The sequence below is a fragment of the Mobula hypostoma genome, chromosome 8, assembly GCF_963921235.1.
Source record: "Mobula hypostoma chromosome 8, sMobHyp1.1, whole genome shotgun sequence".
Classification (NCBI taxonomy): domain Eukaryota; kingdom Metazoa; phylum Chordata; class Chondrichthyes; order Myliobatiformes; family Myliobatidae; genus Mobula; species Mobula hypostoma.
The window spans coordinates 144,286,987-144,313,726 of NC_086104.1; the positions used below are offsets into that span (position 1 = coordinate 144,286,987).

General features: G+C 43.2%; 1 protein-coding gene across 1 annotated transcript in view; it reads left to right on the forward strand.

The window, feature by feature from the left end:
* The first annotated feature begins 40 nt into the window (after nt 1-40).
* LOC134351025 (beta-centractin-like) overlaps nt 41-26,740 on the forward strand; it is a 37,513-nt gene continuing 10,813 nt past the window's right edge. The window contains exons 1-5 of the mRNA XM_063057004.1: nt 41-284; nt 11,812-11,876; nt 16,370-16,445; nt 18,336-18,461; nt 19,612-19,736. Coding sequence (XP_062913074.1) covers nt 45-284; nt 11,812-11,876; nt 16,370-16,445; nt 18,336-18,461; nt 19,612-19,736 — 632 coding nt within the window. The 5' untranslated portion in view covers nt 41-44. The remainder of the gene's footprint in view (nt 285-11,811; nt 11,877-16,369; nt 16,446-18,335; nt 18,462-19,611; nt 19,737-26,740) is intronic.

Here is a 26,740-nt window from a genome sequence, read left to right on the forward strand (position 1 = left end):
AAGTTGGTGAACGCAGCAGGCCAGGCAGCATCTATAGGAAATGAATGGTTATCTTTGCTGCCAATCCACGATGGATGAACGAATCGGCTCTCGCTGGGCGGTCCAAAGGTTGGTTGACTGAAGCTTGGCGCAGGCGTAGATGCGTCGGGTCCGGCAAGTTTGCGCAGGCGCAGCTGGGTGAGGCCCGGCGGGGTTGCGCATGCGTGGGCTGTGCGGCGGAGTGGAGCCGGTGTGTCATGGAGGCCTACGATGTCATCGCCAACCAGCCCGTGGTCATCGACAACGTGAGTAGCCCAGCCTGGCTCTCTCTGCCCAGCGCGCCCTGCTGTCCGCTGCCCCTTAAAGGGGTAGTCTTGACCACTCCGGAATTAGTTTGGCCGATCTTTAGTCAAGCTCGTTGCAGCCGTTAAATCCCCGTCCATAGCACCTGAACCTCCTTCCCCTCCTCACCCTTTCGCCGATGTGTCCCAGCCCCGAGAGCCGGGCGTGATGCCCAGCCCAGGAGGGAGAGCCGTCTCTCCATCTGACGCTCCACTGAGGTCCTGCCAACCTGTCAGGTGGGCGGCAAATGTCCTCGGGGCGCTGCTTCGTGCAGGAGTGATTCTCTGCAGTTGTCCCCATCCCTAGTGCCAACATCACTATTGAAAGTGGACTCAACTTGACAGCTGCGTGTCCGATATTCGTACAGGACCTGCAACCCTTTAGTTTTCAAGCTTTTGAGTTCTGAACGGGATGTATAAACCCTATAGAAATTAAACGTCACGCTAATCTTGCCTCTAAAAGTCTGGGACTGTCATCACAGATTTTTGGTTTGGTTAAGAATCTTGGCATTAGAGAAGTTGTGCATGGTTGGCAGCTCACACTAGCTGGGTGGAAATAAATATTGACGTTCTATTGTAACTGGAAGAAGTTAGAACAATTTTTAAATCTGAGCAGGAATGGTAAAGCAGTTGAGGAAGTGAAGCAATGCAGTGGAGAATAGAGAAGATGTTAAAATGGATGATATGTGGATTAAGTGATGGCGGGATGGAGTGAAGCCATGGGAGCAGCTGGTGCACATCACAAGTCCTGGTTATGTGACCGCTGACGCCAGGCAGACAATCTCGGAAGAGTATTGATGATAACGACAGGGGTCACCTGTCTTGCAAAGAGACTGTCGGGAAGAAGGCAGTGGCAAACCACTTCTGTAGAATTGCCAAGGACAATTGTGGTCATTGATCATGATTGCCCATGTCATACGATACAGCACATAAATGATGATGGATTGAAGGAATGGTGTTAGGGCGAAGGAAGGTAATAACTCCAAACACTGCCATTGGTTAGCAAAACAAATATCTGCTGGAGGAACTCAGTGGGCTGAGCAGCATCTGTGGTGGGGGGGGGATGTGGAAGGGATTGTTAGTGTGGTTATGGTGACGTTGCGGTTTGCACGAAACTTTACAGTGACAGAGATTGCCTGTCGCGGTTCGTGTACCACTGTCACCTGTGGGGTGTGTGTACGTTCTCTCCGTGACTGCGTGGGTTTCCTCCAGGTGCTCCGGTTTCCTCCCACAGTCCAACAACGTATGGTTAGGGTTTAGAGATTTATAGGCATGCCATGTTGGCACCAGAAGTGTGGCAACACTTGTTGGATGCCCCCAGCACAATCCTCTATTGACGCATTTCACTATGATTTGAGGTACTGTACATGTGACATATAAAGCTAATCTCTAAACCCTATGTCAGCATTAAGTAGAGAAGGCTAGTGTAAAGATGAAGGATGTCAATCTGGATGAAAATGTAGCTGAGTGATGATATGAAGGTTGGTGTGGGCAGTGTAGAAAACTGGTAAAGGATACAGCGGGGTTTACTGTAGATCAATTGCAGATACAGGTTGAGATGTGCACTCAGAGTTTAACTGAGCTGGGTGGGTGTGTGTGTATGGTGTACTTTAAGAGGCTTGTTATTAATAGTTTTTAGAGTCAGTTTACATTTGATCTCCTGTGTTAATGTGTAGCAGGATCTTGGACTCAATTCCATAGCTCCCTGAAAGTGGCTAAAAAAGGTTGATTGGTGGGTCTATCTGTTATGTGCTGTCATGTGTTGTGGGCGATCATGGTCTTTCCGTGACCATGATTGTTCTTGGCAAATTTTTCAATGGAAGTGGTTTGCCATTGCCTTCTGGGCAGTGTCTTTACAAGATGGGTGCCCCCAACCACTATCAGTACTCTTCAGAGATTGTTTGCCTGGCGTCACTGGTTGCATAACCATGACTTGTGATTTTACGACCATCCACCGCTGGCTCCCTGGCTTCACATGACCCTGATCGGGGGGTGGGGGGGGGGCTAAGCAGGTTAAGCAGGTGCTACACCTTGCCCAAGGGTGACTTGCAGGCTAGTGGAGGAAAGGACTGTCTTGAATCTTCTTTGGTAGAGACATATCTCCACCCCAATAGGGTGATAAAAAAGGCATATGGCATACTTACTTTGATTAGTAGGCAAATAATTTTGCAGCTTTATAAAACTCCTTGGGCCACATCTGGAATTTTACATTAATTTGTTGTAGGAACGATGTCAAGTCTTTGGAGAGGGTGCTGCCTGAATTATCAGGCATCTGCTGTAGGGAGAGTTTGGGAAAAACTAGGCTTATTTTCTCTGGGGTGACTGAGGCTGAGAGGAGATAAGATAGAAGTCTGTAGGATTATGAGAGGCATAGAGCAGTATATTCCAAAGATCAAAATGTCTAATACCGGAGGACATGCATTTAAGATGAGAGGTGATAAGTTCAAAGGAAATGTCCCTGGCAAGTTTTTTTTTATTACATAGAGTAGTGGGTTCATGGTAAGTGCTGCCTGGAATGGCTGTAGAGGCAAACATAATAGAGATATTCAAAAAGCCCTTAAGCACATGAATGTGCCGGATATTGTAAGGATATTGCTTTGTGTAGGATATTGGTTCAGTTGGGCATTTGATTGCAGATTAATCAGTTCAGCACAGCGTTATGGGCCAAAAGCCTGTTGCGGCACTGTACTGTTCTATTATCTCACCCAAAAATTGGCAATTCATTTCCTCAACAGATGCTGCTCGACACTTGAGTTCCTCCAGCATCTGCATTCGAATCTTTCACAAAGTCAACAGGTTTCTCCTTTATCAATGTGGTTCTGGTGCTCAGCAATACACGCTCAGTGACCGGTTTATTAGGTACAGAATCAGAACACGGGTGGTCTTCTGTACCCATTCACTTCAAGGTTCAATGTGTGGTACATTCAGAGATGCTCTTCTGCACACCGCTGTTGAAAAGCGTGGCTATTTGAGTTACTGTTGCCTTCCTGTCAGCTTGAAGCAGCCTGGCCGTTTCCTTCTGATCTCTCTCAGGGTGTTTTTGCACACAGAGTTGCCGTACCATTCTCTGTAAATTCTAAAACCTGTTGTACATGAAAATTCTAGGAGATCAGCAGTTTCTGAGATACTCAGATCACTCCGTCAGGCACCAACAATCATTTCGTGGTGAAAGTTACTTTGATCACATTTCTGATGTTTGATCTGAACAGTAACTGAACCTTTTGACCAAGTTTGCATTCTTTTATGCAATGAGTTGCTGCCACATGATTGGCTGTTTATATATTTGCATTAACAAACAGCAATAATACAATATTAGGTATTGTACCTACTGAAGTGGCCACTGAATATATGTAGCAAACAGATACCCCAAATCACTATAAGCTTGAAATATCATCAGGAGTCACAAGAAATCACTTAAATATGGACATCCAGCAGATTGTGCAGAGAAATGAAACAAGTGAAAGAATCACCTTCAAGGTTCTTGAGCGGTGGAGCAGGTTCAAGGGGATAATGTACTTGGCATAATCATTCTCCTCTTGTTTTCTCTAAGTCTAAAACAAGATCATAAGGCATCAATAAAACTGGGTACATAAAGACTTCACTAATACGATGTTAGTTGTTTTAAAAATGGAGAAAATTGGCAGAATCTCATCTCTCACATAGATTGATAAGGGGAGGGATATTTGTTACTGCAAACAGTTTGGTGAGGGGAGGGATGTTATTAGTGTAAATAGATTGGTGAGGGGAGGGATGGTTGTTATTAGTGAAAACAGATTGGTGAGGGGAGGGATGGTTATTATTAGTGAAAACAGATTGGTGAGGGGAGGGATGGTTGTTAGTAGTGTAAAGAGCAGAAAGGGAGACACATCCTGAAATTTCATCAGGAAAAATTTTTTGACCAAAATACTTCCAGTCAAACTTTGAGCTAGATTTAGCTCATGACAGTGTTAAACTACTTGGATTTGATTTTCATTTGGTGAACATCTGGGTAACAGTGATCACAACAGACCAGATTTTCAGTTTGAAAGTCAATTGTGAGCTGATGTTCAGCTTTCACTCTTCCACTAAAGATTGCCATTGTACGTTGCACTGCATCACTTGAACTCTGAGGGTGAACAATTTATTTACCCTAATACAGGGTCACTAAGTGTATATTGAAATGTCTTTCTACTTGTGAACCTCCATCTCATGATAATAATGATTGTTCCTATGTAACAAAAGTACAGGATGCACTATGTTCATCGGATTGTTCTTCCCACTGTTCCCTTAGCCTGACAAAATTTCTGGATGGGGATAGCTCTAATCTGAAGACACAATTAATTTTTTTGATTGGAAAGTATCACAAAAATAATGCCAACATCACAGACTACATTCTGTTGTACAGTGCCTTGTCCTGCAGAGGGACTAGTTGGATGTGGAATGAAGGGGGAAGAGAGGAAACAGATGGATCTTGATTTCTGCAGAGAGGGGGAACACTTCAACTTTCATCCCACCAGAAATATTATCTGAAATGTTATTTTCCACCTCTAGATACTGTGTGACCTGCTGAATATCTCAGATATTTTCTTTTGCTTCACATTTCTATAATCAACAGGTTTTGCACCATGTTAATTCCTGATCAGCTGAGATCTAAAATCTTTAATAATCTCCTCTCAAATGTATTACAACATTTAAATTGACGAATATTTTAATTTGTTATTTTTCTGACAAAATACAACAAAATCCTCCAGCTTGTTGCTTACGCCCAGATCCATTAAGTTCTCTTTAGAATGATTCGTCAAGCCACTTAGTTGATTCGGGTGATGTCAAGAATTTAACTTTCATGGTGGTGTGTTAATTAAGTTGTCCAGCAAGTTGCCAGCGTCCTGATCCAAAGATGAGTTTGAATCCCACCACAGCAGCTGTGGAATTTAAATTCAAGTAATAATAATTAAAGCTGGATTCCAAAATTAGTTTCAGAAACACTCGCTAAAACTTCTGATTGTTGTACAAATCAATCCGGTCCACGTGTACTTTGGAGTGAAAATTGGCATCCTTACCCAGTCTGGTTGATATGTAACTCATAACTGCCTTCTTAATTGAGGGACAATTAGAAATGGGAAATAAATGCCTGCACAGCTCACACCCCTAGAATGAAGAAATGAAAACTTGAAAGCTGTCCTGCGGTAGGAGACTGTGAGAGTATTGGCTGAAGGTGCATTTGGTTTAGTGACAATTAATTGATTTTAACATTTCCACCTCCCCCCCCCCCCGACATTAGAGGGAAAATTTGTTGGCACTTCCTCATGGCTTTTGATAAATAGCACAGTGTGAACTATAGCCTTGCAAGACTTTGTATCTTTGGGGCAGGGAAAAAATGAATTGGCACAAATAAAGACATACTGTTATGTTTTTTCATGCCTCTGGTATTTGATTTTATAATGTAGAATATGCAATAATTATTTGCTTTTGCACACAACATTGCTCACGACCAATATGACGGTGACATTTTTTGTGATATTGAAGGATGATTGTTGGACAACTTACCTGTAGCTCCTAGAAACGGTGTTATCCACTGGAAGGGCTCAGAATCTGTTGTTTTTTTTTGTCACTGTCATATGTCAGGAAATTTGTTGTTTTGCACCAGCAGTACAGTGCAATACATAAGTTAATATGGGTTACAATGATTCAGCCCAGTACATCACACGTAAAGCCCTTCCAACCATTGAGCACATCTACATGAAATGCTGTCACAAGAAAGCAGCATCCATCATCAGAGTTCACCACCACCCAGGCCATGCACTTCTCTTACTGCTGCTGGCAGGTGGAAGGTACCAGAACCTCAGGATTTGAACAACCAGGTTCAAGAACAGTTACTCCTCTACAACCATCAGGCTCTTGAACGAAGGGAAAAACTACACTCACTTGCCCAGCCATGTTCCTGCAACAAATGATCTCACTTTCAGGACTCTTTATCTCATATTCTTGTAATTTATTTAATTTGCATTCACACAGTGTATCGTCTTCTGCACTCTAGTTTATCTTTCATTGACAAACAAAAGGAAATCTGCAGATGCTGGAAATCCAAGCAACACACACAAAACAAAATGCTGGAGGAACTCAGCAAGCCAAGTAGCATCTATGGAAAAGAGTACAGTCAACATTTTGGGCGGAGACATTTCAGCAGGATTGGAGAGAAAAGATAAGGAATTGAGTTAAAAGGTAGGGGGAGGAGAGGGAGAAGCACAAGGTGATAGGTGAAACCGGAGGGGGAGGGTGAAGTAAAAAGGTCGGAAGTTGATTGGTGAAAGAGATAAAGGGCTGGAGAAGGGGGAATTTAATAGGCGAGGACAGAAGCCCTGGGCACTGGCATGGGTCCCAGCTATCCCTTGCTTTTAGTCAGCTACATGTTCCAAGCCGACACTGGTGGCCGTCCCCCACTTTTCTTATGCTACATCGATGACTGAATCAGTGCTGCTTCCTGCACCCATGTAGAACTCATCGACTTCATCCACTTTGACTCTAGTTCCCACCCTGGCCTCAAATTCACCTCCCTCCCCTTTCTCGATCTCTCTGTCTCTATCTCTGAAGACAGCTTATCTACTGATGTCTATTCTAAACACATGGACTCTCATAGCTACCTGGACTATATGTCTTCCCACCCAGTTTCTTGTAAAAACGCCATCCTCTTCTCTATCAGCTCTCGGGATGAGGCTTTTCATTCCAGAATGAAGGAGATATCCTCCTCCGTCAAAGAAAGGGGCTTCCCTTCCTCCTATCAATGCTGCCCTCATCTGCATCTCTTCCATCTCATGTACATCTGCCCTCACCCCATCCTCCTCACACCCTCCCAGGGATAGGGTTCCTCATGTCCTCATCTACCAACACACCAGTCTCCATGTCCGGCATATAATTCTCAGGAACTTCCACCATCTCCAATGGGATCCGGCCACGAAGCACATCTTCCCCTCTCCCCCTCCCCCACTTTCTGCTTTCAGTAGGGATCACTCCCTATGTGATTCTCTCCCCACTGATCTCCCTCCTGGCACTTATCCTTGCAAGTAGAACCTGCCCCTACACCTCCTCCCTCACTACCATTCAGGGCCCCAAACAGTCCTTCCAGTTGAGGCAACACTTCACCTGTGAGCCTGTTGGGGTCATGTGTCTGGTTGTCCCAGTGTGGCCTCCTGTATATCGGTGAGACCCAATGTAGATTGGGAGACTGCTTCACCGAGCACCTGTGTTCTACTCTCGCAATAAGGCCACACTCAGGTTGGTCACCACCAGCCTGATGGCATGAACATTGATTTCTCGAACTTCCAGTAATGACCCCCCCCCATCCCCTTTTCCCTCTCTCACCTTCCCATTGCCTCCTCTGGTGCTCCCCTCCCCTTTTCTTTCTTCCATGGCCTTTGGTCCTCTTCCCCCTTCTCCAGCCCTGTATGTCTTTCAGCAATCAACTTCCCAGTTTTTTATTTCACCCCTCCCCTTCCCTGTTCAACCAACACCTCATGTTTCTCCCTCCCTCCCCCGAACTTTTAACTCTATTCTTCAGCTCTTTTGCTCCAGGCCTGAAGAAGGGTTTTGGCCTGAAACATCGAATATTCTCTCTTCCCTAGATGCTGCCTAGCCTGCTGAGTTCCTCCAACATTTTGTGTGGGTTCTTTCATTGAACCTGTTATAGTTACTATTCTATGGATTTGCTGAGTATGCTAGCAGGAAAATTAACCTCTGGGCTGTATATGGTGACATATATGTTCTTTGATAATCAAATTTATTTTGAACTTTGAAGAAATATTGAATAAATTGCAAATTGCTGAGGTGGTTTTCATGAATAGTTCAGAAATCTGATGACAGAGGGGAAGAAGCTGATCCTAAAACATTGTGTGGGTGTCTTCAGGCTTCTGTACCAACTCCCTGATGGTAGTAATGGAAAGAGGACATGTCCTGTATGGTGGGAGTTCTTAATGATGTTGGGTATGCTTTGGTTTAACATCCCATCTGAAAGTGAAGTGAGTGCCCAAATTTTTGTTTTTGGTTTCTGCAGTGGGATTTAAACTCAAGTACATCTGCTTCCTAAGCGTAATGGCTGCCCGTTGACCCACAGATGAGATGCTCTCAGAATCTGAAGATTCTATTCACTTGGACTTAAAGTGGCAAAGAAGATGTAGCTAGTATTTCAGACTTCATAAATAATAGCACAGAATGAAAACAAGATAAATAAGATCCCTACAGTTATATAGGTTCCTTTCAGCTATATAGATCTCTGGTCAGACCCCACTTGGAGTACTGTGCACAGTTCTGGTCACCTCACTACAGGAAGGATGTGGAAGCTGTAGAAAGGGTGCAGAGGAGGTTTGCAAGGATGTTACCTGGATTGGGGAGCATGCCTTATGAGAATAGGTTGAGTGAACTTGACCATTTCTCCTTGGAGCAATGGAGGATGAGAGGTGTATAAGATAATGAGAGGCATTGATCATGTGGATAGTCAGAGGCTTTTTCCCAGGGCTGAATGGCTAACATGAGAGGGCACGGTATTAAGGTGCTTAGAAGTAGGTACAGAGGAGATGCTGGGTAAGTTTTTTATGCAGAGAGTGGTGAGTGTGTGGAATGGGCTGCCGGCGATGGTGGTGGAGGCAGATACGATAGGGTCTTTTAAGAGACTCCTGGATAGGCACATGGAGCTTAGAAATATAGAGGGCTATGGGTAACTCTAGGTGATTTCTAAAGTAATGTTCAACGCAGCATTGTGGGCTGAAGGGCCTGTATTGTGCTGTAGTTTTACTATGTTTCTATATCGAAAAGTTTGAAGAAGCCTGTGGTTGAGTCAAAAGCAAGGATTTTTTGACTGCTTTATATAAAGGATATTGACACTATCCAGAGTGTGCAATAAAAAGGGTGTTAGTCCAATTCTTAGAACCCTTTATCTACTGTTTGATGAAACCTGTTTGGTGCAAGTTTCGAATCACTTTTTGGTTTTGCAGATTAGTTTCCTGGCTCTTTAGGTTAAACAGGACCAGGAACTATTGGATAACAAATAGGCTTATTTCATGTGTTGTGTAGTACATGTCACCCCACTCTCAGGTTACACCAGGGATCTGTTTCTATGATCTGTTGTAACCTGAGCAGTTTGCACGTCAGAATGCAGCCACCCAGCAATTAGGGGCAACACAATAAGCATAGTGATTAGTGTAACACTATTACTACGCCAATTCCCTCCTTCTGTGAAGAGTTTGCATGTTCTCCCCGTGTGTATGTGGGTTTCCGCTGGTTGCCCCAGTTTCCTTCTACATCCAAGAATGTTTGGTTAGTAGGTTAATTGGTCACATGGGTGTAGTAAATTGGTATGGGACCAATTGAACCACAAGAGCCTGTTACTCTGCTGTACGTCTAAATAATAAAAAAAAGTTTAATGGAACCAAATAACCAAGGGAAAGTGTAATTAAATCTGCTGTTTACCTCAGCCATTTGGATGTCTTTGCAGTATGCAATGAGATTGCCACAAGTTGAATTCTCTCACAGCAGAAGATGCCTGCATCTCCAGAGCAGTCAACAAATCCATCCATCACTCTCCCAAATGTCTGTTTGTATGTATGTAACTTTGTACATTTGTAACTTGGGGCGATCCTGTCCGTTCACAAAATAATTGTATACTGGATGATAGCAGAGCCTATTAAGTAAATTATTTAAACAGGAAAGAAAGGTCACAAGTACTGACCGAACATAGAGTGAAATGCATTGTTTTCGTCAATGACCGACACAGTCTAAGGACTGTACTGGGGGCAGCCACTCTTCCAGTGGCAACATAGCCTGCAGCCTGCTCACTAGCCCTAACTATGCGTCTTTTTGGAATGTGGGAGGAAACTCGTACTGTTAAGACCATGAGATATAGGAGTAGAGTTAAGCCTTTTGGCCTATTGACGTAACTTACAAACAGTAGTGGGAATTGAAACCTGATCGTGATCTCTGGCACTGCAAAGCGATGAGCTAGGGCAGGCTTTTTGGGCACAAAACTGTAGGGGTCCACGTTCAGTTCCTTGTCTGTGTTGAGCTTCTTAGCCTTGGCTAGCATAAATCAAAGTTTGAAGTAAATTTATGGTACATAATTGTTACCATATACAACCCTGAGATTCATTTTCTTGTGGTATACTCAATAAATCTATAGAATAATAACCATAACAGAATCAATGAAAGAATCCCCAACTTGGGCGTTCAACCCCAGAGTGCGGAAGATAACAAACTGTGTAGCTACAAAAGAAAGAAAGAATAATAATATTAAATAAATAAGCAATAAATTTTGAGAACATGAGAATCCTTGAAAGTGAGTCCATTGGTTGTGGTTCAGTGGAGGGGCAAGTGAAGTTATCCCTTTTGATTCAAGAGCCTAATGGTTGAGGGGCAGTCACTTTTCTTGAACCTGGTGCTGAGAGTCCTGACGTTCCTGTACCTTCTTTCTGATGGCAGCAGTGAGAAGAGAGCATGTCCTGGGTTATGTGGGTCCCTGATGATGGATGCTGTGTTTCTGGGACAGCGTTTTATGTAGATGTGCTCAATGTTTGGGAGGGCTTTACCTATGATGGACTGGGCCATATCCACTACTTTCATTGGATTTTCCATTGAAAGGCATTGGTGTTTCCATACCAGACTGTGATGCAGCTAGTCAGTGCACTCCCCATTACACTCTAGAAGTTTGTTAAAGTTTTAGATGCCATGCCAAGTCTCTGCAAACTCCTAAGGATGTTGAAGCGCTGCCGTGTTTTTTTCTTAATTGCACATACATACTGGGCCCAGGACAGGCAGGTACCACATACTATTGAAGCGAAAGGTTAAAGACCTCCATGATGATGTTTCACCATTACCTGCGACAAATAAAGCTAAAGTCATAAAGAAGCTAGTTTTTACTTACTCAAAGATTGGTATTTGTTGCTCCGGAACTGAAAAGATCTAGCAGGCCTTTTTCAGTGGGTCTGGAGTCACATATAAGCTAGCAGGTTATAGAAGTGAATAAGGAGAAATCAGCAACCTTTTCTGTTTCTAATCATTGTATGCTAGCTGGTCTAGAAAGTACCTTGAAGGGTATGACAAAAACCATATTGGAATGGTTCTGTTCTGCCTGAGGTTCAACAGTCTGCTGACACTTACTGTCTGGTCTTGCCAGTGATGAAGGGCCATTTGGTTCTGTCACTGGTGGATGGATGCCAGTGTAAAATGTTGGTAAACTGAAAGGTTCCTGGGAAGGGGATGTGGGAAATACTTTTTGATCCTGTTGCATGGAAAGGTGTTGAAAACAATCACAAGGGAATTGGATAGGCAGTTAAGGAAATTAATTGCAGGATTGGAAGGGATCCTGCAGGAGAGTGACCTGGTTGAATTTCTCTCCTGGGAGCCGGTACAAACTAGATGGGCTGAATAAGTATTCTGCCATAATAATGCTCTGGTTCATTGATACATTATGCATTGTTAGCATTTACTGATGTGTGACATGCTTTTGTTCTGTTCTTTATCTCTCTAGGGCTCTGGTGTTGTCAAAGCTGGATTTGCTGGTGATCAGATACCCAAATACTGTTTCCCCAATTAGTAAGTATTTGTGTGCAGATGGGTCACTGGAAATAGTGGCTGAACAGAGATAATTTCTGTCAAGATGTGAGTTAGGACAAAAGGTGCTGGTTTTTGCATGATCTCAGGTAGAATGAGTGCATTGGAATAGTCATGTCTGGAGCAACTAGTGACTTGTTGAGAACTTCAATAAATCCACTAAATCATTTGCTGTCATCAGATGAGCTGAGGTCAATAAATGATTATGTGCAATGTTCTGGGGGACTGGGAAATTGCAAATGTCACTCTACTGTTTAAGAAGGGAAGGTGGCAGAAGAAAATGAGTTATAGGCCAGTTAGCCTGACTTCAGTGCTTGGGAAGATGTTGGAGTCCATCATTAAGGATGTGATTTCAGGATACTTGGAGGCACACAGTAAAACAGAACTAAGTCATCATGATTTCCTTCAGGGGAAATCCTGCTTGACAGATTTATTGAAATTCTTTGAGGAAATAATAGGCAGGATAGACAAAGAAGAGTCAGTGGATGTTGTTTACTTGAATTTTCAGAAGGATTTTGACAAGGTACCACACATGAGGCTGCTTAACAAGCTAAGAGCCCATGGTATTAAAAGAGCGATACTAGCATAGATTAAAGATTGGCTGACAGGCAAGGTGCAAAGAATGGGAGTAAAAGGGGCTTTTTCCAGTTGATTGTTGGTGTCACGTACCCTGTGACGGGTTAAAGAACCAGCAGAAATGGAAAACACTTTGGAGTCCGGTATTGCTATTAACTAATGGTATTTATTAGTAACTACGCAATACAGTAACATAAATGCAGGTATATCAAACAGGTTAGCAATGATTGTATATATATATGTGGAAATAGAAAAACCAAGCTTCTTCAAACCTAGGGGTAAATGGATACAGTCTTACGGTAATGAGTAAAGTTCAGTTCAGTTTGTGGTATTGAGTTGAATAGTGATGGGGAGAGAGAGAGAGAGAGATGTTTAGCTCTTCAGGTGAGCTGATGCTGTCGATCTTCACATTGTCCTCCGAAACTTCCAAGTTAGCCAAACTTAACCAACTTAAGAGCACCGTCTTCGAGTGATAGTCTACCAACCCAGGCAAGAGTTAGACACACTAGTAGACTCCACAGGGTCGCTCTTTCACCCACTAATAATCACAACATGATAAGGCATTAGTCAGACCGCACTTGGAATATTGAGAGCAGTTTTGGGCCCCTTATCTAAGAAAGTACGTTTTGGCATTGGAGAGGGTCCAGAGGATATTCACGATAATGTTTCCAGGAATGAAAAGGTGAATGTATGAGGAGCTTTTGATGGCTCTAAGCCCAACCTCACTGGAGTTTAGAAGAATGAGGGGGGATCTCATTGAAACCTATCGAATATTTAAAGGCCTAGATAGAGTGGATGTGGAGAGGGTTCTTCTGATAGTGAGGGACTCTAGGACCAGAGGGCACAGCCTCAATAGAAGGACATTCATTTAGGACAGAGATGAGGAGTTTCTTTAAAGGTTCAAAATACATTATTATCAAAGTATGTATCTGGGGTGCAACCCTGAGATATACCCTCTTGCAGGCAGCAGTGAAACAAAGAAACATCATGGAACCTGTTCAAAGAAAACATCAGGCAACCAACATGTGCAAGTGGCAAAAAGTGAGCGAATCATGCACAGAATACTAAACATCAAACCGCAGAGTCCTTGAAACAGTCTAGGTGTGTGCTGTGTCATTCTTTGACTGCAGACCTCAGAGCCAGTCTGCGCTGAAGTTCCCCAATCAAATCGTGCAAAATAACGAGAAAAGATTAACCAGAAACACATTTAACATGGGAACCACCGAGTCCTTCAAAAACTGGGTCCACAACCACAAGGTGCAATCAACAAACCTTGCAGCGTGGGACCCAAGACTCCTGAACACCCTCGTCAATTTCAGTCTTCCTCAACACTTTAATTGGCGAAGATTAATAGAGCACTCCGCCATTAGAGGAGAACGAGAGATGAGTTGAATGGCCTAATTCTGCTCCTATGTCTTATGGTTTTATGGACAGAATTCACCCTTGTTATAGTAGAAGAACTGGACATGATGGTAGGTAATCCTTTGCTTGTAAGACAGACATAGGAGCTGAATTAGGCCATTCGACCCACTGAGTCTTCAACACCATTTGATTATGGCTGATTTATTATCCCTTTCAACTCCTGCCTTCTCCTCAAAAACTTTGACACCTCTACTAATCAAAAATCTATCAACCACCACTTTAAATATACCCAGTGACTTGGCTTCCATAGCCATTTGTGGCAATGAATTCTACAGATTCATCACCATCAGGCTAAAGAAATTCTTTCTTATCTTAGTTCTAAAGGTACATCCTTTTATTCTGAACTGTGCCCTCTGGTCCTTGACTCCGCCGCTATTCCAGCTTCACTCTATCTAGGCCCTTCAATATTTGGTATGCTTCAATGAGATCACCCCCATTCTTCTAAATCCAGCAAGCACTGATGCAGAGCCATTAAGTGCTTCTCATATGTTAACCTTTCATTCCCAGATGATTCTTGTAAACCTCCTCTGGACCCTTTTCAATGCCAGCATATCCTTCCCTAGACAAGGGGTCCAAAGTTGTTCACGATACACCAAATGTGGTCTGACCAGTGCCTCATAAACACTCAGCATTACATCTTTGCTTTTATATTCTAGTCCTTTCAAAATGAATGCTAACATTACATTTATATTCCTGACTACCACCTCAACCTGCAGTTAACTTTTAGAGAATCCTGCACTGTCCCTTTACACTTCCAATTTCTGAATTCATCCTCATTTAGAAAACAGTTTACACCTTTTTTCCTTCTACCGAAGTGTATAACCATATACTTCCCACTTCTTTGCCCATTCTGCTAATCTGTCCAACTCGTTGGGCAAACTTTTAAAGTGCTTCTAAAACACTACCTATCCCTCCAGCTAGTTTTGCATTGTCCACAAAGCCACGGGCACTGTGGTGGCATAGCGGTTAGCACAACGCTATTACAGCTTGGGCAGTTGGAGTTCAGACTTCAATTCCAGCACTGCCTGTAAGGAACGCAAACAACAGGAATTCTGCAGATGCTGGAAATTCAAGCAACACACATAAAAGTTGCTGGTGAACGCAGCAGGCCAGGCAGCATCTCTAGGAAGAGGTGCAGTCGACGTTTCAGGCCGAGACCCTTCGTCAGGACTAACTGAAGGAAGAGTGAGTAAGGGATTTGAAAATTGGAGGGGGAGGGGGAGATCCAAAATGATAGGAGAAGACAGGAGGGGGAGGGATGGAGCCAAGAGCTGGACAGGTGATAGGCAAAAGGGATACGAGAGGATCATGGGACAGGAAGTCCAGGAAGAGAGACAAGGGGGAGGGGGGACCCAGAGGATGGGCAAGGGGGTATATTCAGAGGGACAGAGGGAGAAAAAGGAGAGTGAGAGAAAGAATGTGTGTATAAAAATAAGTAACAGATGGGGTACAAGGGGGAGGTGGGGCATTAGCGGAAGTTAGAGAAGTCGATGTTCATGCCATCAGGTTGGAGGCTACCCAGACGGAATATAAGGTGTTTTTCCTCCAACCTGAGTGTGGCTTCATCTTTACAGTAGAGGAGGCCATGGATAGACATGTCAGAATGGGAATGGGATGTGGAATTAAAATGTGTGGCCACTGGGAGATCCTGCTTTCTCTGGCGGACAGAGCGTAGGCCTGTAAGGAGTCTGTATTCCACCGCATGGAACACCTGGGATTTCGCCTGGTGCTCCAGTTTCCTCCTATGACATACCGGGTAGTTTAACTGATCATTGTAAATTGTCCTGTGATTAGGTTAATGTTAAACCGGGGTTGTCAGGAGTTGCTGGGGCAGCACAACTTGAAGGGCCAGGAAGGCCTATTCTGCACTGTATCGTTAAATAATAAATAAGATCATTTCCATCATCCAGATCGTTAACATATAACATGAAAAGTAGCGGACCCTACAGCAACCCCTAAAGAACACCACTGATCAGATTGCGTTAATAACAAGGTTTGGTCCCATTTCGGATGGATGAAGTCGGTGGCTAGGGACAACGTTTGTGATGGGCTGAGGGCTATGGATTGTTTGCAGGTCCAGAAGGGTAAAGATTTGTTTTTTTTTAATGATGTTGAAGATGAAGAAGGTGACGCTACCTTCAGACGGCATCACAAGCTACTCACAATATCAACTAATGTGAGGGTCTGTTAGTCGGCAGGTTATTGGGAATGTTTAAAGGGAAGAATTGTAGAGAAAATAGGTGAGAAACAGCTGATAATGCAGTTGTAGTGAGAGTGGCTGGTGGGCACTGGACCATCCCAGAAATTTAGATACAACCCAGGTAACTTTGGGCCAGTAAGATCATGTACACATTTGTAAAAGTCTCAACCTTGGCTTGAGTTTGCCTTGTGAATGAATATAACAGCACTGACTGACTGGAAAACACAGGATTTTCTTTTCCTTCTAACTTTTCAAAAATGCTTCTGTTTCATTACAGTGTTGGTCGTCCAAAGCACATTCGGGTGATGGCAGGAGCATTGGAAGGTGATCTCTTCATTGGGCCCAAGGCTGAGGTACTACGTTATTCTCAACACCGTTTGTTGATTAAAATCATCTTCCTTTGCCAAAACAAATTCAATGACATGGAAATATATGGAGGCTTAAAATTTGTGTCCTGAAGTAGGAGCAACACAGCAGGGTAGCTTTTCACCTAGCATAACATGGGCGATCCTGGTTCAATTCCACTGCTGTCAGTGAGGACTTTGTACATTCTCCCTGTGGAGGGTTCTTCAGACTGAAGCGTCGCTTCAGACCGCAACATCAAAACAGCGAGCTGTTTGTTAGTCAACCCTCTCTCTGTGGAAGAGGTGACACCTCTCTCTCCCTTCCCAGAAAGAGAGAGAGCAAGAGCCTGTGGCATGTCGAAGTGTTGGGTGAACAATAGGTTTTGTTGGATTGCAGATCATAGTCTTTGGGGGCATTACTATTGCTTGCTTGGTGGGTGATGGGCGCTGATGCTTCCTGCTGGAACAAGTTGAGGGAGAGGGAGGAGAGTTGATGCTTTGCTGCTGCTTGTGCATGGGAAGGAGGATGGAGGCTTTGGGATTCTAACGTTTTTCTGTCATTCGTTCTTTTTTTTCTCTGTTTGAGGTTGTATTCTGTATATATTCTCTGATATTAAATGGAACCATTGAGCAATTGACCTCATGGTTTCCTCTCAGTGATAGTGATCTAGTTTCCTCCCACATTCTAAAGACATATGGGGATAGTAGGTTTACTGGTCACATTGGTGTAATTAGGCAGCCTGGACTTGTTCGATTGGAAGGGCCTTTTACTAAGTTATATCTCAAAATATAATAAAGCGGGGGGTGGTGTTATTGAGCTCCCTGAGCTTGTTTTGCCATTCATTTATCATGAAGGGGGTAGCCTTATGAAAGCAAGGGGGACTTTTTCTGCTCATCTTTTTTTTAGTGGATCAACGATCAGTCCTTAATTTTTCAGCCAATGACATAATTTAAAATTAGAACTGGTCTGTTCATAAGGACATCCTCAGCAAAGGAAAACATTCCTTATTTTCTTTTCCAACTCCTTTGATCACCTTAATCAGGAGTTTCCAACTTTTCTTATGCTATGAACCCCTACTGTTATCCAAGGAGTCCATGGACCCAGGTTGGGAACTCTCATCTTAAATATTTGATATGCAAATTTGGCGTAGGTACCTGGTCTCTGGACGTTCTTGCAAGTCACACTGCTTTCTGAGGATGCATGAAATGGTTTATATAACTGTTGGGGTGGTTATTTGCTTTCCCAAAATTTCCCTGAAGTTTATTGGCCTCGATCAGAGGGAGAAGTGGTGGAAATTGCATTCAGACCTGTGCTGTGAGGAACTGTCTAAGGCTCATTCAGCATCACCTCCTTGGCTATACATCGTACTGTTGGCAGAGCTGTATTTACAAAACTGCCCAGTGGAAACTTCACATGGGTATTGGCTGATAGCTAATATCAGCTTTGGTGCTCCAGACTTAGACTTCCTGTGTCTTGCTGAGTTAGCTCGTCTGTGAGAACTTATGATGATCCCTCTTTTTGTTCAAATAATTACCTCCGGAATCCATATTATGAGGACAATGTTGAACTCTGCAGAAGTCAGTAAGTATTTGCATATGGATGACCACAAGCAAAATAATAAATCACCTGGAATCTGTCAAGTTTCAGCATCCTGGGGAAATCGTTAGGGATGGGATTTTTTCATTAAGAACAGTTAGGAAGATGGTTTTCCACTCTTTTAAAAAAAAACAATTCTTCCTCTTTCCACAGATGCTGCCTGAGCTTCTGAGTGTTTGCAGTATTTTCTATTTTATTTCAAATTTCCAACATCTGCAGTTTAAATTTTCATTGAATAGTTCAATAATGTGTTTATTCATTGTTCTACTTGTCCTCATCTATCTTTTCCCTCCAACTGTTAGGAACACCGAGGATTGCTCTCAATTCGTTATCCCATGGAACATGGCATTGTGCAAGACTGGAATGATATGGAGAGAATTTGGCAGTATGTTTATGGCAAGGACCAACTACAGACCTTCTCTGAGGAAGTGAGACAATTTCTCTGTTCTGCAAAAGCACATTTCTTTTTCTTCAACAGCACACACTAAATACTGTAGGATCTCCACAAATCAGGCAGCATTTATGGAAATAAATAAACAGTCTACATTTCGAGCCAAGACTTTTCTTCAGGACTGGAAAGGAAGAGGGGAGGGTGTCAGAATAAAAAGGTGGGGGGAGGGGAAGGAACCTGGCTGGAAGGTGATTGGTAAAGCCAAGTGGCTGGGAAAGGTAAAGGGCGATATTGGAAGGAATCTGATAGGAGAGGAGAGTGGACCCTAGGAGAAGAGGAAGGGACCCAGGGGAAGTGATTGGGGTCAGACACAGAGTGAAGCTCCCTCTACACCGTCCCTTCACACGGTCTCTGGGTCAGACACAAGCAGGTGAGAAAAGATAAACGGCTAGTGTGGAGAATAGAAGAGGGAAGGGAGGATGGAAAATTTTCTTCCCTTTCTTATGCTATAGTTAAATACACAGAGTGATTTTTTTACATGGAAGTCCCACTTGATCATTGTGTTCAGCTTGCTAACCATTTCACATTTAGACACCTAATTCAAAATGTTGATCAGAGTGGAACTGGATACCTACCAAATAAATAGTAATTATTTACAGTGCATAACTGTAATGACTTGACCCAATAGATCTATGCTCGTGTTTACACTGCACGTGAACTTAGAAAGGAGGCAATTGCAGGACTATATGGGAAGATCAAGAGGAATGGAAGTAAACTGATTACTGGGACTGTTAAAGCTAGTAAGGGTATGGTCAAAATGCATCCAATATAGTAGGATTTTTTTTTAAACCTCAGAAGTCATTATCAATACTCTACTTGTTGGTCACTGATATAGAATAAACCTCTCTAAACACTGATGCAACATACCATTCCAGGACAGGTTTAATCTAGTGTAAAGCTCCATCTACTCTTCCTTCTCCAAACTTTCAGGGATGTAATGTATTGTCACTTTGCTATGTGCTACATAAGTATGTCTCAGTGAGGCTTTGCACCATTGTCTGCTTGGACTTCTACTATGATTGTCTTAAATACATATCATGTAGAGCATTTAATTAGCCTTGAGCATTGCTGTAATTCCCTATATGCTGCAAATAATCCAGGACAATGCTGATTCATTTGTTTTGCAGCATCCAGTGCTCCTGACAGAAGCTCCACTAAATCCAAGCAAAAACCGGGAACGGGCTGCGGAAGTGTTTTTTGAGTCATTTAACGTTCCGGCGCTTTTCATTTCAATGCAAGCTGTTCTAAGTCTGTAAGTCATAGTGTAAATGTCAGTTTCTTTCACCTGTTGACATTGAGTCTTCAAACAATTTATGGTTTGGATTTTTGAATAACAAAGCAACGACTATAAGGAAATACAAATGAACGAATTGGTACAAGCAGTAAACACTTTCATATCTTTGTCTTGTTTCGCTCTTGTGAAATAGCTGTCACCTGAACTATTCTAGCAGGGCAAAAGGAATGCAAATTGATTTGCAGTTCAGACATTGTTCTATATCCTTCCCAATCACTCCTCCACCCTAAGATCAAGACAGCAGAGGATATTTGTTGAGCTTTTAACTCAATACAGATCAGGGCTCCCAGAAAAAATGACTGGCATTGGTTTTAATTATCTAAAATTATTTAGATATGAAGAATGTTCCATTAAATCGAAATATAGCAAATATTCCTTTATCCAGATAGAAAATGGAAGACTGTAAGCCAACTCGTTTAAGATTTGACATGGAAGAAAAGGGAATGTTAAAGACATTATAACAAGATATTTGTGAAACGAGTTTTGAATTATTGAAAATTTTGGCTCTGTGAAAGAGAAATTCAGCCTGGCTAATCTTGGAATTCTTTGAAGTAATGTGATCTGTGTATTTAGAAAATTGGAGGATGTATCAAGTGCAAATTTCCAGTAAACATTAAATTAAGTGCTGCATCAGGCTCATGTGTAGAAAATCAAAATGTGTGGTATGGGAAGTAACATATATTTCTACAGATAGAAGATTGGCTAACTGACAGGAAATGGAGACTAGTCAGCAAATTGTCTTTTATTGATTGGCAAAATATGCAGAGTGGAGTGCCTTGGGTATTGATGCTGGGCTTCAACTTTTTCCTGATTTGTTTCAATGACTTGGATGAAGACACCAAAGGAAAGATTTGTGGATGACACAAAATGAGTTGGAAAATGAAAAGAACAGAGGGAGTCTTTAAAGGGATTTGGATAAGTAAGTTGGCCAAGTCCTGGCAAATGAATTACAATATGGAGGAAAAAATAAACTTTTCATTTTGGCAGGGAAAAGTGACAAATAATCCAAGTGGTAAGAGATTACAGAGCTCTGAGATACTAAATAAAAAGAAAACTAAAAAATGTTTATTGCAAGCGAAGTTAAATGAAAAGGTATGCTTCATTTATACAGGGCTTAAGTGAATCTGGGCACCGTGTACATTAATAAACTCCTTGTTAAAGGCTTATTAGATTAATACCTGTAGTGACCAGTTTGTCTAATGAGGATTTGGACCTTAGAATCATTGAGTCATACAGCACAAAATGGGTTCTTTGGCCCACTACATTCATGCTGACATTGTTACCTAGCTGTAATAATCCCATTTGCCTGCATTAAATCCTTGTCCATTTTATGCGCTGTCTGTTCAAGTGCCTGTACCTTGTGGAAAAGTACATGTCTGTATTCCAAAGGAAGACTAACTGAACTTGGATGACTGTAACCTCAGTGTGGAAAGGGAGTTAGCCTCTGGGCAGGGTGTGATTAGTACATATGGGGTGGGGAAGGCTACCTCCAGTGAATTCCTGCTGTTGACAAAATGCTCGGAGCCCTGTCTTGTCATAACAAGTATCCTCTTTTGTCAGAGCGGCAAGCACAGGAAATCATGACAACATCAAATCACTGGCACCAACTGAAATATATTGTCCCACTGAGACCGCAAAGATGTCCACATTACTCACACCATCTTGATACTGATGGCTGGATTAACCTGTTTTGTTATCTTCAGCACCCTGGCCCTAAAACCACATCAACAGGGGCACTGCTGAAAGACATTCGGCATTGAAGCATTCAAGTATCCTTCCAATCTAGCTTTTGAAGATGGCACGTTACAACCTGTCAGCTCCCAGCCTATAAGAGCTGCAAAACATCCAGAGAATATGGCCTGCTTTGGTGACTGCCGTAATTGGTACCTTATGTACCTTATGAGGGGACTCTTTGCGCCTGACAAGAAGAATTTGTTGACCACTAAGCACATCTTTCCCTCCCCCACCTCTTCATTCCGCAGGGATCGCTCCCTACACAACTCCCTTGTCCATTCGTCCCCCCCATCCCTCCCCACTGATCTCCCTCCTGGCACTTATCTGTGTAAGCGGAACAAGTGCTACACATGCCCTTACACTTCCTCCCTTACCACCATTCAGGGCCCCAAACAGTCCTTCCAGGTGAGGCATCACTTCACCTGTGAGTCGACTGGGGTGATATACTGCGTCCGGTGCTCCCGATGTGGCCTTTTATATATTGGTGAGACCCGACGCAGACTGGGAGACCGCTTTGCTGAACATCTACGCTCTGTCCGCCAGAGAAAGCAGGATCTCCCAGTGGCCACACATTTTAATTCCACATCCCATTCCCATTCTGACATGTCTATCCACGGCCTCCTCTACTGTAAAGATGAAGCCACACTCAGGTTGGAGGAACAACACCTTATATTCCGTCTGGGTAGCCTCCAACCTGATGGCATGAACATCGACTTCTCTAACTTCTGCTAAGGTCCCACCTCCCCCTCGTACCCCATCTGTTACTCATTTTTATGCACACATTCTTTCTCTCACTCTCCTTTTTCTCACTCTCCTTTTTCTCCCTCTGTTCCTCTGAATATACCTCTTGCCCATCCTCTGGGTCACCCCCCCCCCTTGTCTTTCTTCCCGGACCTCCTGTCCCATGATCCCCTTGTATCCCCTTTTGCCTATCACCTGTCCAGCTCTCGGCTCTATCCCTCCCCCTCCTGTCTTCTCCTATCATTTTGCATCTCCCCCTCCTCCTCCAGCTTTCAAATCCCTTACTCACTCTTCCTTCAGTTAGTCCTGACGAAGGGTCTCGGCCTGAAACGTCGACTGCACCTGTTCCTAGAGATGCTGCTTGGCCTGCTGTGTTCACCAGTAACTTTGATGTATGTTGCAAGAATTTGTTACTGTTGTTTTTCCTCTCCAAGCCTTATGGTGCATCGGGCGACAATCTTTCCATTTCTTTAGCATCTTATCCGAGTTGCTAGCTCGACACTCGACCCAGCATGGATGGAAAGCATGCAAGGAGCCGCATGGATTCGAACCCGAGACCACTCGACTCGAAGTCTGGTGCCGATGCCACTACACCACTGGCTGGCTTACATGGAGAATTGGGGCAAATTTATCTAAAACAACCAGTTGATCGAGGGGCATCAGGTGTTTCTCAATTGGAAGCCGCATCTTTTCTCAACGGCAGAATAATATCTCCAAAGACATCTGAATTAAGAGGTCTTGATCCTAAAGAGCAGCTAATAACTGGGGAGTTTGCAGGAGGCCATCTATAAGTGCTTCAATTTAATATCAGATAATATACACAGTGTGGGCACGTGCCAAATGGTTAAGGCATTCGACTAGTGATCTGAAGGTCGTGAGTTCGAGTCCCAGCCGAGGCAGCCTGTTGTGTCCTTGAGCAAGGCACTTAATCACACAGTGCTCTGCGACGACACCGGTGCCGAGCTGTATGGGTCCTAATGCCCCTCCCTTGGACAACATCGGCCTCGTGGAGAGGGGAGAGTTGCAGCATGGGCAACTGCCAGTCTTCCATACAACCTTGCCCAGGCCTGTGCCCTGGAGAGTGAAGACTTTCCAGGTGCAGATTCATGGTCTTGCAAGACTAACGGATGTCTTATTATTAATATACACAGTATTCAACGTGAAATTCTTGCTCTTCACAGAAGATGTCCATGAAACAAGAAACTCCAAAGAACGAATAATAGTAATATCAGATCCCCAGAGGCCCCCTCACCCCTTCCCAGGCACAAGCAGCCACAGAAGCATCGACCCTTCCCCACCCCCTCCCCTCACTTGCACCACACACCCACCATGCAAGCAATAGCAAATACCACCAAAGTGACCTTGATCTAGAGTCCATCAAAAACTATAGTACATAACCCAGCACCTTAGTATCTCAGGCAGGCTACCTCTCACTAGCGAGGGGGAAAGCGATCACTCCTGCAACAACGAGAGTGGAAGACCAACAGCTCGCTGTTCCGATGTTAATCTTCAACATCGCTTCTCCAAGCCCCTTTGACTCAGGGACCAACAGGCTCTCACCCTCCATCGAGAGAGAGAGAGAGCCCGGTACAAAAACCCACTGCTTGAGGAGAGCCGTAGTTTGAGCTGTAGCTGTAGATCACAGGCTGTGACAAAATCCCAGCTACCTTGAAAAGAAAAAAAAGACGTACAAAAGAAATAATAAGCTGTTTCATGGACAATCTGGAAGAAGTCGCCTGGGTCTCCTGAACGCTGTCTTCACATAATCCTTCATTTATTCGAGGATAAGCAAGCTAATCTCAGTATCCTTTTTTCCCCTGCCATCCTCCCCTGACTACGTTCTGTGTCTCACCAGGTAGAACACAGTGTTCACGTGCCTGAGACCAGGCTCTTGAAGTGGACTCAATTTCCAGTTCTCTCAGGGAACAGATTGCCAGGCGGACAAGACAACTCAAAGGTGCTCAAAACCACCTTGAAGAAATCTCTATTGGCTCCTGGGAATCTCAGGCACAGGATTGCCTAAATGAGGAAAGATGTTTTGGGATGGCATTGAGAACTTTGAGGCGACACATCAGAGGGCTCACTCAGGCTCTGTGTAAATGGTAGAAGGAGCAGACCTCCTCACAAACTACTCATGCTCACCATCAATCGACACTTGCCCCATCTGCAGTTCCCACGTTGTCCTCATTAGCCTCCTCACAACCCACAAATCCAGCATGGAAGCAAATCCCTTGATCCACAGGAACAATTTGCCTGACAAGTAAGATAATCAGATCAGCTATGATAATAAATGGCAGAGTAGGTCTGAGTGTGTTGCTTCTGCTAAATAGTGTATGTGTGTGTGTGTGTTTACTGGGATCTTTCTGGTTTAAGTAGCAGATTAGTATTGTTGTGGTTAAGTTACTGGACTCAGTTCCTGAGGGCTAGACTCATAAGAATCCCAAATTTCTGGATGAGTTGGGATCCTATCATACCAACGGGGAAATTTAAATTCAAGTATTTAAACAGTTTTCTTATTGAAAAGAAATCTGCTTAGGTTAGGTTGCATCTGGAGCATTGCATTCATTTCTGGCCACATCATTATAGGAAGGATGTGGAGGCCTTGGAAAGGGCAAAGAAGATGTTTACGTGGGTGCTTCCTGGGTAAGAGGGCATGTGTTATGAGGGGAGGTTGAACAAGCTTTGATTGTTTTCTCTGGAACAGCAGAGGCTGAGGGGAGACCCGATAGGAGTTTATAGGATTATGAGAGGCATAGTTAAGAGCAGACAGCCAGTATGTTTTTCCCAGGATCCAAATGTCTAATACTAGAGGAAATGTTTTTAAGTTAAGTGGGGGGGGGCGGAGTTCATCGGAGATGGGGCAAGTCATTTTTCCACACTACTACATGATTGGAATGTGTTGCCGGGGTGATAACAGAGGCAAATATGATAGCGAGTTTTAAGAGCCTCTTATATAGGCAGATTAATGTGTAGAGAATAGAAGGGTGTTCCACAGGGGTCTGTGTTGGGACTGATTCTTTTTACATTATATGTCAATAACTCGGATGAGGGAATTGATGGCTTTGTTGCAAAGTTTGCAGACAATATGAGGATGGGTGGAGGGGCAGGTGGTTTTGAGGAAGCATAGAGGCTACAGAAGGAATCAGACATATTAGGAAACTGGGCAAAGAAATGGCAGATGGAATGTAGTGTTGGGAAGTGTATGGTTGTGCTCTTTGCTAGAAGAAATGAGAGGGTTGACTATTTTCTGAATGGAGAGAAGATGTAGAAAACTAAGGCGCAAAGGGACTTGGGAGTTCTTGTGCAGGATTCCCTAAAGGTTAGTTTGCAGGTTGAGTCTGTGGTGAGAAAGGCAAATGCAATGTTAGCATTCATTTCAAGAGGACTAGAATAGAAAAACAAGGATATAATATTGAGACTATAAAGCACTGGAGTATAAAGCACTGGTGAGGCCTCACTTGGAGTATTGTGAGCAGTTTTGGTCCCCTTCTCTTAGAAAGGATGTGCTGAAACTGGAGAGAGTCCAAAAAAAGGTTCATGAAAATTATTCCAATGGCTTGTCATATGAAGAGCGTTTGATGGTTCTGGCCCTGTGTTTGCTGGAATTCAGAAGAATGAGGGGTGACCTCATTGAAACTATGGAATGGTTAAAGGCCTTGGTAGAGTGGATGTGGAGAGAATGTTTGCTCTGGTGGTCCAAGACCAGAGGACACAGCCTCAGAATAGAGGGACATCCTTTTAGAATGGTGATGAGAATTTTCTTTAGCCAGAGAGTGACGAATCTGTGGAATTCACTCTCACAGGCAGCTGTGGGGGCCAAGTCTTTAGGTATATTTAAAGCAGAGGTTGATAGATTTTAGATTGGTCATGGCATGAAAGGAGACAGGGAGAAGGCAAGAGATTGGGGCTGAGAGGAAAATTGGATCAGCCATGATGAAATGGCAGAGCAGACTCGATGGACCAAATAGCCTAATTCTGCTCCTATATCTTATGGTCTTATGGATATGGACACTGTAGACTGAAGGGGCTAGTTTAGTTTGGCATTCCAGTTCTGTATTGAACTAATATATATATATGTGTGTATGTATGTGTGTGTGTGTGTATGTATATATATGTGTGTGTGTGTGTGTGTATATGTATATATATGTGTGTGTGTGTGTATGTATATATATGTGTGTGTGTGTGTGTGTGTATATGTATATATATGTGTGTGTGTGTGTGTGTATATGTATATATATGTGTGTGTGTGTATATATGTATATATATATATATGTGTGTGTGTATATATATATATATACATATATATATATATATATATATATATATACACACACGTTTGTATATAGCTAGGGTGCCCAAGGCTTTTGCACAGTATTGTAGTAATTTTATGTATTGCACCGTACTGCTGCCACAAAAAAAAACAAATTTCATGACAAACGTGAGTGATGATAAATCTAATCTTGATATTTGTCTCCCTTGTGCACTGA